The 12,205-nt window shown below is 53.1% G+C and overlaps 1 protein-coding gene across 1 annotated transcript; it reads right to left on the bottom strand.

The window, feature by feature from the left end:
* Positions 1 to 3,253: 3,253 nt before the first annotated feature.
* On the bottom strand, positions 3,254 to 10,798 carry LOC113957738 (protein DGCR6). Its single transcript, XM_027665479.1, has 5 exons — positions 10,660 to 10,798; positions 10,433 to 10,593; positions 9,842 to 9,942; positions 6,092 to 6,232; positions 3,254 to 3,991 (listed from the first exon to the last, which is right to left on the bottom strand). The coding sequence occupies exons 1-5, from the start codon at positions 10,779 to 10,781 to the stop codon at positions 3,908 to 3,910; spliced, it is 609 nt and encodes a 202-aa protein (XP_027521280.1). The 5' UTR covers positions 10,782 to 10,798; the 3' UTR covers positions 3,254 to 3,907.
* Positions 10,799 to 12,205: the final 1,407 nt, after the last annotated feature.

Below are 12,205 nucleotides of genomic sequence, written 5' to 3' on the forward strand. Positions count from 1 at the left end.
GGGGCCGGGCGGGGCGGGGGAGCGCCCGGGGCCGCGAGAGCTCCACGGGCGGCTCTGGCCCCATCCCCGGGGTTGTCTTCCTCCCAGCGGGGAGCACAGGTTGGGGGAAGCGGGGCTGCACCCCCAGGCCCAGTAAGAGGCTGAAACAGGGGGTCCCCAAGGCGCCAGGGTGGGCATTCCCACGGGGGTGTGTGCGGGGCCGGAGCCACACGGAAACGGGGCACAGGGTGGTTACGGAGATGCTCCGAGGCCTGGAGCCCCTCTGCTCTGGAGGCAGGCTGGAAGAGCTGGGGGTGTTCACCTGGAGAAGAGAAGGCTCCAGGGAGACCCTTCCAGTTAAAGGTACTCCAAGAGAGCTGGAGAGGGATTTGGGATGAGAGATGGAGGAACAGGACAAAACAGGGAATGGCTTCAAATGGACAGAGGGCAGGATTAGGTTAGATGTTAGGAGGTAATTCTCTGTGACAATGGTGAAGCCTTGGCACAGGTTGCCCAGAGAAGCTGTGGCTGCCCCATCCCTGGAAATGTTTGAACCAGGTTGGCTGGGGCTCGGAGCAACCTGGTGCAGTGGAAGGCTTGAGTGAGATGAACTTTGAGGTCCCTTCCAATCCAAACCATTCCAGGATTCTATGATAGAGCACTTATCCTAAATCTCCTCTGCTGGATACAGTTCTGGATGGAGCAAAGGGCTGAGACCCTGCTCCTCTGCCTCTACTCGCTCTGCTCTGGAGCTGCTGCCCTGAGGACAGGCTCCCCCTCCATGCTCAGGTGTTTGTCATGGAGAAGCAGATGTGGTGTGGGGAAAGTGGCTGGAGGGGCAGCAGTGGAAGGGAAGCTCCTGAACAGGCCCATCCAGCTCACAGTCCTGCTGCCCAGCCAGTGCCTGGGCAAGAGCACAAAACCTGAGCAAAAGCTTGTGCGCTTCCACCTGGCTCTGTCGTGAAGGGGAATCGCCTCTCTCCATCTCTAAGTCAAAAGGTGTTTCTTTTCCAGAAGTGCTTCACCTCCACTTGAACCAACACAAACCTTTTGCCTCTCCAGCCCCTCTCGGCAAGGAGTTTCCCAAGCAGTCACCTGTCCCACCCAAACCTGCCTGTTACAGGTGTCCTGCAATGCTCCCACTCCTCTGTTTGTAGAGAGCAAAGTTCCTCTCCATGTGTGATATATAGTTTTATCTTTACCCTGTTCACTCTTGGGCCCCTTGTCAAGGATAAAGAAGTCCAGCTCAACTGGAAGGTGTTCCAGAACCCTGGTGTCACCAGGGCCTTTGCAGGGCCTGTTCTTGGGGTGCCCTTCTTGGGGTGAAGAGATCTGCATTTGAGTGCTTCGCAGCAGCAAAATGTTTTCATTTTCTTCTCTGATCCCCTCCTTATGTCTCATCTGATTTTCTGATGGCATCTGAGCACTAAAGCTGACATTTCCATGGACCCAGCTGTCATCACCTCAAATGTCACCATGGACAGCTTAGAGCCCACTGTGCAACACTGAGGGCTCCTAGCTGAATACATTCACTCTTATCCACACTGAACTGACCTCCTTACTCGGAGGGGACCTTGCACTCCTCGTCAGCCCAAAGTATAGGAAAAGGAAGCAGAAAACAGAACTTGTCCTTTCCTGCCACCCTCACTCACCGTCCTACAGCTCCTGGGTGAACACGGGGCTGGCATGGGGCCACACCTCTCCTGTCAGTCACCTTGTACCTGAATGGGGAACTCAATCCTCTGGTGCATCCCCTTGCCACGTCACTTCTGGCACACATGGAGCCCTGGGCAGGAACTTACAGTCCAGCTCTGTGGGTGGCTGAACCAAGCAAAGGGGCCCCCGAACATGTGTTCCTGGGGCACCGACCAAGAGCTTGGGGGCTGCACAGGTCACTGAACCAAGGAGCTGAGACAGCCAAAGCCCAGTAATCCTTGGCAGCACTTCCAGCCCCTTGGGTAGCTCTCACCAGGTCTTACCCGTGACACTGGCAGTGCCACAGCTTTGCAGTGGGATGGTGTCACCCTCTGCTGACACAAACAGCATTTGCTTAGAAAAATATCTGTATTCTCTGTGTTGTACTGCCCAGCTTCGGGGGACTGAGCAAGTGTTCATCTGCTTAAACCCTGCTGACCTGATCATGAGCCATCCCAGGTGCTTTACTCCCTTAGGATAATGCTGCCCAACAGTTACCACCACTGACCCCCTGCAGCTCTCTACCTCGACAAAAAGCCCTTCTGAAACTCAACCTGACCACAGGCATGGAAAATTTCAGCTTGGATCCAATCAGCTGCCTGGTAGAGCCATCCGCAGCCAGATGGTGGAAGCAGGAAGCCTGAGAGCTGCTGTTGTCATGGCAGTGCTGGAACAGCCGCCGTGATCCCCAGCACTGGCTGCCCCTGGAGAGACGGCAGCAACCAGCAATCCCAGATCAAGGTAGGCTCCAGTCCTCGCCCCAAAGGGCAGCGCAGTGGGGCTGAACCCACCGGCAGTAACCCCAATCCAAGCTTCTCCAGCCACACCATTGCTCTGCTGCTGCTCCAGTGATTCCAGAGCACCCGTGTCAAGGAAGGGGGGAACTTTTAGGAGGCAGCGTGACCCCCAGCATCTGGGCATCCTTTCCTGCGATCATTCATCCCTGCTTTCCTCATCCTCAGCCTGGGAAGCAATTTCCTTGGTAATAGCTCTGGCCACGAATCTGAACACAGATGCTGACTTCACTTGGTCAAGTACCAGTGACTACCATGTATTCCCACAAGATGAATAAGGTGTCTCCAGAGGAGAATGTTGTCCACCTTACCCGTCACCATTTCAGCAGTGGAGTGCAGGGCTCCCATCCGAGGATCCAGTGGCAACAGTTCCAGGTGGTTCGTGGGGACCCTGCAGTGGTGCAGGACCCACACCAGTCCACTTTCCAGCTCAGAATTTTCATTCAAGAGGTGGAGACCCCATACAATCAGTGGGTCTTGTCTCCAGCTGCTGAACCATGGTAGCATCATCCCCACGGGGAACACCCACCCATGATGGAAATGAGAAGGGATCTCAGTCCTGAATTTCCAAAAGACTTATTGGTCCTTGTAGCTCAGATCTTCCATGTTTGTCTCCTTCACCACCACCTCCCCCCACAAGTTCTTCCAACACCCTGAAAGATCTCAGAAACACTCCAGGTTCCTTCCCTGCTTCCATCTAGCACACCATGAGCCCCATACTCCTCAATGGGGATGGGACAAACCTAATCATAACCACTGGCATTCAGAAAGCTGCAACCCCAGAAGGCAGGGCAGAGCATTTTATTTCTCTCCATTTGGAAACTGGTTTAAAGGAACAAAGCAAAAGCTCTCCAGCCTTCTCTGCTCCCTGAGTCAGTGGGAACACTGCTAACATTAGTCCAGTAACACTGGGTGAGGCCTGAAATCCTCCTTTAATACAGATGATACTGGTACCTGCCTGGAGGAGGGTCTGTGAAGGGTCTGCCTGTCTAAGAGGCTGTTTCTGCTTCAATCACACGCAGAAGCATCTTCCAGCAGATAAACCTTGGAATTGTTGTTTCCCCCAAGTTTTATTCATCTAAACACAGGGCCACTGCCACATGGCAGGTCTGGGTTTGCTGCCTCGGCTGGTCCAGCCCTGGCTCAGTAATGGCCTTAGCTACACTGCAGGATGTTCATGGCAGGTGAACATGCTCATCAGCTCCCAACTGAGCCAGATACAACGGACACCTTGCTCTGATGACCAGAGAGGCAGCCTGAGGCTCCCAATCCCCCTGTGCTGGGCTCTGCTCACCCCAGCTCTAATCTAAGCGCCCCAGTGAGTTCTTCTATACCCACAGCCTCTTCCTGACACGATACAAAGCAAATGCATGGACAGTTTGTCCTTTAGAGGGAAGTCAGAGGAAAAACTTTGGAAAGTGAATAGCAGATTTACTCCTTCAGTAAAAAGCTTTCTCAGCCTCAGCTTCCTTCTGCTGCAACTTCCGAATCAGCTCCAGCAAATTCATCTGTAGAGTCAGCTCCTGCAAAGGGAAAGAGACATTTCTATAAGATGATCCCATTACCTGCTACAGGAAGCAGGAAGGACTGGCTTATACTCACTCCTCAAGAGCTACACATTTTAAGGGAACAAAAAAAAAAACCAACCAGGCAAATAGAAACCAAAGGCTTCATTGTGTTTAAGCATTTCTCTAGAATATAGAGCAGTAACATTTTAGCAGACCTGCTGCAAACTGTGGCTGTCTTAGGAACCCTAGGGCTTTCAGATTCCTTAAGGATGCAGAAATGCTCTTTCTTCTTGACTGTGATAAATGTGTAAGGGCCATGAGGGCTGGCCACTTCCGCAGGCTGAGTAGGGGCAGTAGCATTCCCTTGCACCCGCACAGCCACATGCCCCAGAGGATGTCCTCCAAGTTCCTCCCCTCCTCCTTCAGCAGCATCTCCAACTCCCTGACCCTTTCCCAGCACAGAAGGGCGGGAAGACGAGAGATTGCTTTGGGTACCCTCTAAGTGGGGTCCATGCCAGGTGCAACACATGGCTGTGCTGGTGCATCAAATTCCCTGCAGGCATTTCATTCCCCATCAAAAACTCCCTTTTCCATGACTGAAATCAAGTGGAGACACCATCTCCTGTAGTCACCAACATCAGCTTATGGTTCCTTTACCATTTGCTCCTTCTTCGTTATGTTTATCTCAGAGACAACACAGTGGAGCTGCTAATTCGTAAGCCCAGGGCTGTGACTCAGCCCTGCAGACATGATGCTATGAAAATAAAAATCTATTTTTGTAAAAATACATCCAGTGCATAAGCAGGCATTTCATACAGACTGGAAGGAAACACATCAGCTGATGGGAACCGTGTGGAGAACAGATTCCAGTAGGGATTTCTTGGTGGCATTCACAGGCACAAACCAAGATCCGGGTTGGGTTTGGCAGCTATCCTAAAAGCAAACATACACAAACCCAGCAAACAGGAACCCTGCTAAGGGTTATTACTTACAAAACCAATATAAAAGGCAGGGCAGGAGGGCGAGAAAGGGCTGCCTGCATTATACAGCTGGGGAATAGCAGCACAGGGAAAATGAGAGGCTTATTCAAGGCTCCACGATTGGGAATCGTGTGGGTGGGTGTTAGAAAAATGCCTGTTTCGCTTCATTTAAGCTGTCTTTTCTCACCAGTAGATCTTTATCTAACTGACATTTAATCAGCTGAAAAAACAGAGTTAAGAACAGCCTGTCTCTGCGTTCCCTGCTAACTTGGGTGGCTTTACAACAGGACTTGGGAAGTTTTGAGTTTTTTCATTCCTGTGGTGGCATAAAGACAACAGGGACAAACTCAGGTGATTGCTCAGACCTTTTGAGAGCAAATGCACTGGGGAAACTAGGAACAATTCTCTAATCACAGTTTGAGATCATCAGCTCCAGCAAGTCACATGCAAGAAGGAACAAGGTGCCTAATAAACAGACTCCTGAAGCCAGTTTGTACAGTTAAGCTGGATACAAAAACAGTAAATCACTTATTTTCGTGTTATTCAGACCCACTTGAGAGTCACAGGAATGCAGGCTGTTGGCACACTGTTTCTTCCCTCCACACTGGGAAAAATACTGCAGGAAGTTGGGAATGCTGCCCAGTGGTACCTGGGTTTCTGCTCCTTTGTTACAAACTGGGTAAGAGGTCTGCCCAGGGCACATCACCCACCAGCTGGGAGGCAAAGGACAGATCGTTCTGTCTGACCCAGAGATCCACAATACATTAACAGTGAGCTTTTTTTTTAAATTAAAGATATTAACCCAAGAGTACTGTCAAACAGAATCATGGAATGGTTTCGGTTGGAACAGACCTTAAAACTCATCTCATTCCATCCCCCTGCCATGGGCAGGGACACCTTTCATTAGACCAGGTTGCTCCAAGCCCCATCCAACCTGGTCTTGAACACTTTTAGGGATGGGGCAGCCACAGCTTCTCTGGGAAACCTGTGCCAGGGCCTCACCGCCCTCACAGGGAAGAATTCCTTCTCAATATCCCATCTAACCCTGCCCTCTGGCAGTGGGATGCCATTCCCCCTTGTCCTGTCACTCCAGGCCCTTGTCAAAATACCTCACCCGCCCTGCCTGAACACCAACCTGAGGATTGGTGGTGATGTAGAAGCCAGACACCCCAGCCTTCTCCAGGGTGCTCTGCTGGTCAGTCACTTTTTGGTCCAGCTCTAGGACTATCTTCTCATCCATCATTCGCTGTTCCTCTCGTATCTGTTGCTCCATAGCCTGAAAAACACCATGGTCAATGAAAAAAGTGGAACATCTGCCTTCCTCCTGGCTTTTTCTCATTTCTAACACTTTTACTGAAACCCAAGGGCAATCCTGAATCCTAATGAGCCCAGTGACTGCAGTGGTCAACCCACACAGCCTCAGGTCTTACCACCTCTACCTGCAAAGCTCCCAGTCGAGAAAATGCAGGGAAGTCATCGGAGCAGCCTGCTCTCCATGTGTTTGGAGATGAGGAAAGAGCACAAGGAACCAACCAGTGTCCAAATGACTTTTCCTGACGAGCCACTGCCTGAGCTATGGCTGAGCTCAGTCCAACAACTGTGTGCCCCTCTCAAGTGAGGTTAAAGGGAGACTTGGAGGAGTAACACAGGCCACTGAAGCTCATCAGAGTGCCAGCTCGAATGCCTCCCAAAGACTCCCTGGACACTAACATGGAGCTGGAGCTGTAAATCTCACCCAGATCCCATTTATTCATGAAAGGATCTGAATGCTGAGGCTCTATTTTTGACAGACTGAGAACATTAGCAAAGAAGGACTTTACCAGAATAGCTCCAACCAGAAGGACACTGCCCCTCCTGCCTTGCCAGCATCTGCCCAAACCTCAGCAGAGAGAAGAAACAGAGCCCAGCAAACGTGGATGCCAAAGGCACTCCGGAAATCGGGAGTGGAAGCAGAGAGCAGGAGGACTGCAGGAGATGAGCAGAGCCCAGCTCAAATAAACACCTTTGTGTGTGCACAGGCAAGGTGATACACCCTCACCAGGTGCACTGAGCAGCAGAATTCCCTTGCAAGCCACACAGAAAAACAGGAATCATCACATTCCATCAAAATACAATGGCAGTCTCATTCTTCTAGGGTGAGCAGGAGGGTGAGGGGGGGATTCTGCCCCTCTGTTCTGCTCAGGTGAGACCCCACCTGCAGAGCTGCCTCCAGCTCTGGGGGCCCAGCACAGGAAGGACGTGGAGCTGCTGGAGCAAGTCCAGAGGAGGACACGGAGATGCTCTGAGGGCTGGAGCCCCTCTGCTCTGGAGTCAGGCTGGGAGAGCTGGGGGTGTTCACCCAGAGAAGAGAAGGCTCCAGGGAGACCTTAGAGCCCCTTCCAGGGCCTAAAGGAGCTCCAAGAGAGATGGAGAGGGACTTGGGACAAGGGACGGAGAGACAGGACAAGGGTTAGATGGGATACTGGGAAGAAACTCATCCCTGTGAGGGTGGTGAGGCCCTGGCCCAGGTTGCCCAGAGAAGCTGTGGCTGCCCCATCCCTGCAAGTGTTCAAGGGCAGGTTGGACAGGGTTTGGAGCAACCTGGTCTAGTGGAAGGTGTCCCTGCCCATGGCAGGGGGTTAGAACAAGGTAATCTTTAAGGCTCCTTCCAACCCAAACCATTCCATGATTCTGTGATTCTCCTGCAAGAAATAAATGGCTCAGGTTTCAACATTTCAATGCTGTCCCTATATAACACAGAGAACAGAGGCATGTGTTCAGCTGGAAATATCCATGAGGTAAATTTATTCTCACTGCACAGAAAGGGAGAAATCACAAACCCCAGGATCCCCTACACCACTGGCTGGTGATTTAACAGACCTGGGAGGGGAGCTGAATGCACCCATGCTGCCACAATTCCTGGGGAAAATCCAGAATTTGAGTGACAGAGATCTCAACCACAAATAGTGTGGGAAAGAGGTGTGTCTGAAGCACAGATGTATCCATGGCTCTGCAAAAGGCCTGACCTAATGAAGAGCAAGAGCTACTTCCTGGAACCTTTCCTGGATGCAATTAGCATGTTACAGTGAGTTTCACAAAACCACCTGCTGTTAAGGAGGATGCAGGACTTGGATCCACCAGAAGATGATCCTACACCATCTGCTCCAGAGAAAACACTCAGGGCAGGACCTTATTGGAATAAATGGGAGGAAACTCAAAGCAGCTCAAGGCCCAAGAGAAGAAGAAGCAGAAGGGTGACTGTTCCTTCGCTACGGGATGCTGAGGGACCTAAGCAAGCTCTGTCCTGACACTTTCTTCAGTCCAGGGGTTCATGCCCTTTGCAGGAGATACAGTGGATTCACATCCCTCGTTCCCCAGATTTTCCTTCCTCCCAGCCATCTCAGTGTGCTGCCCACACCATCCTCTCCTCCACTTACTCTGCTGGAGGAGTGATTTCCCTTGGGCCTGAAAAAACCCCAAATTTAAGCGTCTCACATTATTTTAGATTTGGCATCTGATTCTGGGTTATAGAAAAGTGCCAAATCTTGAAGAAAACTGAGGCTTAAACACAAGTTTTGCTTCAGCTCTGGTGACTGATAACCCTGTATGATGGGCAAAGCTTTTCTAAACACCGCAGGTTCTACTGAGAAGCCAAACATCTAAAACCTACACCTTGTATTACTTTCCCTGGGAGCCCAATCCCAAGCTGTCTTATGGGAGCTGGTCTTGGACACCTTTAACCACAGAGGGCAGCTCCCATTAGACACATATCAGATGTTATAGAGATGACTGATCTGTTCTACATGCTCTACAGTAGAATTGTCAGAGCATAAAAAAGGGAAGAAGTTACTCTATTAACACTTGGGAGAAAAAAAGGGAAGAAGTTACTCTGTTAACACCTGGGAGAAGAAAACAGGAGACAGGCAAGGGAAGGTAAAAGGAAGTGGGATGAAGTTGCACAGCATGTAAGACAAGGCAAAATGAGACATATGTGGGTGACTTAATGAGTGAAAAAACATTGGAAAATGTTTAAAACAGGCAGTAGAGGTTATTACTTGCTGCAAGTCTAAGTCACTCAGAGACAGAATAACAGGGACAGCTTGGCTTTAGTCACCTTGACAGGAGGAATGTGGAAACACCAAAGGATTCAACAGCGAGTGCTGACACGGTGCTTATCATGGGCAAAGGCAGGAAAGAGCCTCTCTTTAAACAATTCTCCTTTGCCTAACATGGAGCAAAATAACTTCCCCCATTTTCCTCCATCAATTAACATAACTGGCTACTTGCCTCTATCTATCTCCAACATAAAAAAAAGTCCTTTGGGACTGGACCTACAAGTGCCTTTTCCAAATACCTTGGGATGCTCTCAGATTGCTACACTTAGGAATCTCGAGGTATTTCCTCCTTATCAGTGCTACTAACAAAAATGTGATTTTTTTTATTTTGAGTATTCTCTGCTTTTGACTTGCTATGACATCATGGCAGATCTCATGCACCTACTCCATGTTTTCTATCACTTGCTTCCTATACAGGCTTCAGCCTGTCAGACAGTGATGAATCATTAAAGCACTGTGGAGAGCATCGCCTCTGGAGCAGGCTCCCAAACTTCCATGATTCCCAGATCACACCTGGACCGCAGCTCTCCTAGATGGCAAGAGCCTGGGCCCTGGGGGGACAAAGGGCAGAGCAAGAGGAGGAGACCTCCAAAATGGGGTGGGGAACCTAGGTCTGTGCTAGCAAGGCCAGCCAGGACATCTGGCAGCTCCCAAGGCTGCAGGGTGGGAACAGTCAAACCCTCTGGAGATGCTGCGGTGCTCCTGCAGCAACAGGGCTGTGAGACCCTCGGGAAGAGACACGGCTCTGCATCCGCCCCCCATCCCCCATCTCCCCCACGGCCCTTTCTCACCTCCATCTCTCGCTGCTGGGCGGCGCGGAGCAGCGGCAGGTTGTGGGGCCTGCAGCACTGCTGGGCCTCCTTGTGTCGGTGGAACAGCTCCTGCTTCAGCCCTGCCATGGGCACGGGGGGCTCAGGAGGGCACGCTGCTGCCAGGTCCCCCCCAGTGCCACTCCCACCTCCCCCAGTGCCCTTCCCACAACCTGCCCCCCCTGCGGCGTCACTCCCCACAGTCCCCTTGTGCCTTCACAACCCAGCCCTCAGGGCTCTCCCCCCAGCAAGGCATCCACACCCTGCCTCGCCCAGCTCTCACCCCTACCACCCCTCAGTATCCCCAGAACCTGACCCCCGTGTCCCCCCCCTCCAGTGCCCCCACAACCTGCCCCCCCGTGTCACCCCCCACCTCACAAACGCCCCAGGCCCGTCTCCCACAGCAGGGTCTCCACCGCCTCCCTGCAGTGCTGCCCCCACTGCTCCCGAGCTGACTTCCAGTGTACCCCCGTGCCCCAGGACCGCCCCGCTGTGTCCTCCCGCCCCAGCGCCGCCCTCCTTCCTCCCGTGTCCCGGGATCGCCCCCCGGGATCGCCTCCGGCCCCCGGGTACCGCGGTGCTCGCTGTGCAGCTGCCGCCGTTGGCTGTAGAGGTTCTTCTCGGTGAGGTGCTGGATCTCCAGAAGCCCCTGCACGATCTCGAACACCGTCCCGTCCAGCAGCGCCAGCGCCAGCTCGGAGAGCGTCGTGTACGAGAGGCGCTGCTGGCAGGGGCTGCGAGAGCACACCGGGTCAGCGCGGGCGCCGCGAGCAGCCCCCGCCCCGCCGCGCCGCGCTTACCTGGGCAGCGCCTTGACGAGCGCCTGCAGCTCGGCCAGGAGCCGGCGGTGCCGCTCCTGCTGCCGGGACAGGACGTGCTGCGGCTGCTCCTGCTCGGCCTCCAACCCGCCGGGCCGCGCCATGGCCGCCCCACCTGCCCTCTGCGCGTGCGCGAGCCCGACCCGCCGCGCGCAGCCATCGACCCGCCCCTCGGAATCCGCCAATCCCCGCCCCGATCGCCCCCCTCGCCCCGCCCCCCGCCCCCGCCCCCTCCCGCTCGCCGTTCCCAGCACATCCTCGGTCCTGGCTTCTCCCGCCGGCGGGAAGGGCCCGCAGCCCCCGCCCGCAGCCCCCGCCCGCAGCCCCCGCCCGCCCTGCGACCCGTACTGGCCGCCGGCCGGAGATTTCCAGGCGGTTCCTCTACAGACCATCCCGTGTGATGCACGGGGAGGGATCTCGAAGCGTCCCGCTGTTCCGGCTTGGAAGTAGCTGCAGATGTTTTAAATTACTTTATCAGGAGAGTTTCAGACGGAATTTGTCCGCTTTGGAAGGGGTGGCACAGGGTGACTTTACCGCGGCCAAAAATGAAGTGACTGCCGGCATCACTGGCACGGGTGGGATTTCACTGTCAGAGGTCTTTCCAGCCTGTGAGCTGGGGAACATTCCCTATGGACCCATTGCCAGGGCCATGCTGGGCAATGTTTGTGGGTGCCCTGGGAAGGTCAAGGCTGCGTGGCTGCCCAGATCCCTTCCAATCCCTGAAAACACACAGAGTTATCGAGTCCTGGAACGGCGATGGGTTCTCCCTTTGGGTGCTAGGGTGTAGGTGATGAGAGCTGGCACAGGCTGAACTGAGCATTCATGACAGGAGTCAGGAAAAAGTTTCTGGCTTGAATCAGCAAAACTAAAGACCCATTGAAATCGATTAAAAATGCTTTAAAAATATTGGATTTAATAAGACTTCAAAGCCTACAGAAGCTGTGCTGCCTCTTGAGGGGACTGGAAATGGATGTGTGAGAGAACATGAAGCATCCCCAGTCAAATGGAAAGACATCCTTAAATAGAAATTGCCTTCTTTCTACCCCCCCACCTCCCCCCTCATTGCCTCAAATTGCCATTCAAGGATCCCCAAATCCCAAGTGCTGGAGGGGATTTGGGTGGGCTGACTTCAGATCCCTCTGCCTCTGGGCAGAGGAGTTGCTATGTTGGTCTGTCCTGACCATCACCTCCCCCGCCTGCTCTTCCCCCAGCCTGGGGACAATATCCCCATGGAATGACTTCCTCATATGTTGAACAGGCAAATTACCCCAACCCCACCCTCAGGAACCACCATGAGTTTGTGCTGTGCTGAAGGAGCCGGAGGACAAGTGCTGCAGCCTGCTGAGCTGCCGGGGAAGGGAAAAAAGGGTCCTTTGATGCAGAATTACGAGCTGTGCTGCCCAGCTTTGGCTGGGGCAATATCCTGGATCAGTATGAAAACATCCCCAACACTTTGCCATCCTTCACCATGAAGATTTGATGGCAGCTTTTGCTAAATATCCCTCTCTCTCATCTGCTGTCACAGAGT

Source organism: Corapipo altera, unplaced genomic scaffold, assembly GCF_003945725.1.
Source record: "Corapipo altera isolate COAL_440 unplaced genomic scaffold, ASM394572v1 151, whole genome shotgun sequence".
In the NCBI taxonomy this organism is placed as follows: Eukaryota; Metazoa; Chordata; class Aves; order Passeriformes; family Pipridae; genus Corapipo; species Corapipo altera.

Coding starts and splice junctions, on each gene's coding strand:
- LOC113957738 (XM_027665479.1), bottom strand. CDS start 10,781: ATGGCGCGGCCCGGCGGGTTGGAGGCCGAGCAGGAGCAGCCGCAGCAC. Junction 9,943..10,432: donor GCTGCACAGCGAGCACCGCG/GTACCCGGGGGC, acceptor TGCCCATGGCAG/GGCTGAAGCAGGAGCTGTTC. Junction 3,992..6,091: donor ACATCACCACCAATCCTCAG/GTTGGTGTTCAG, acceptor TTCCCTTTGCAG/GAGCTGACTCTACAGATGAA.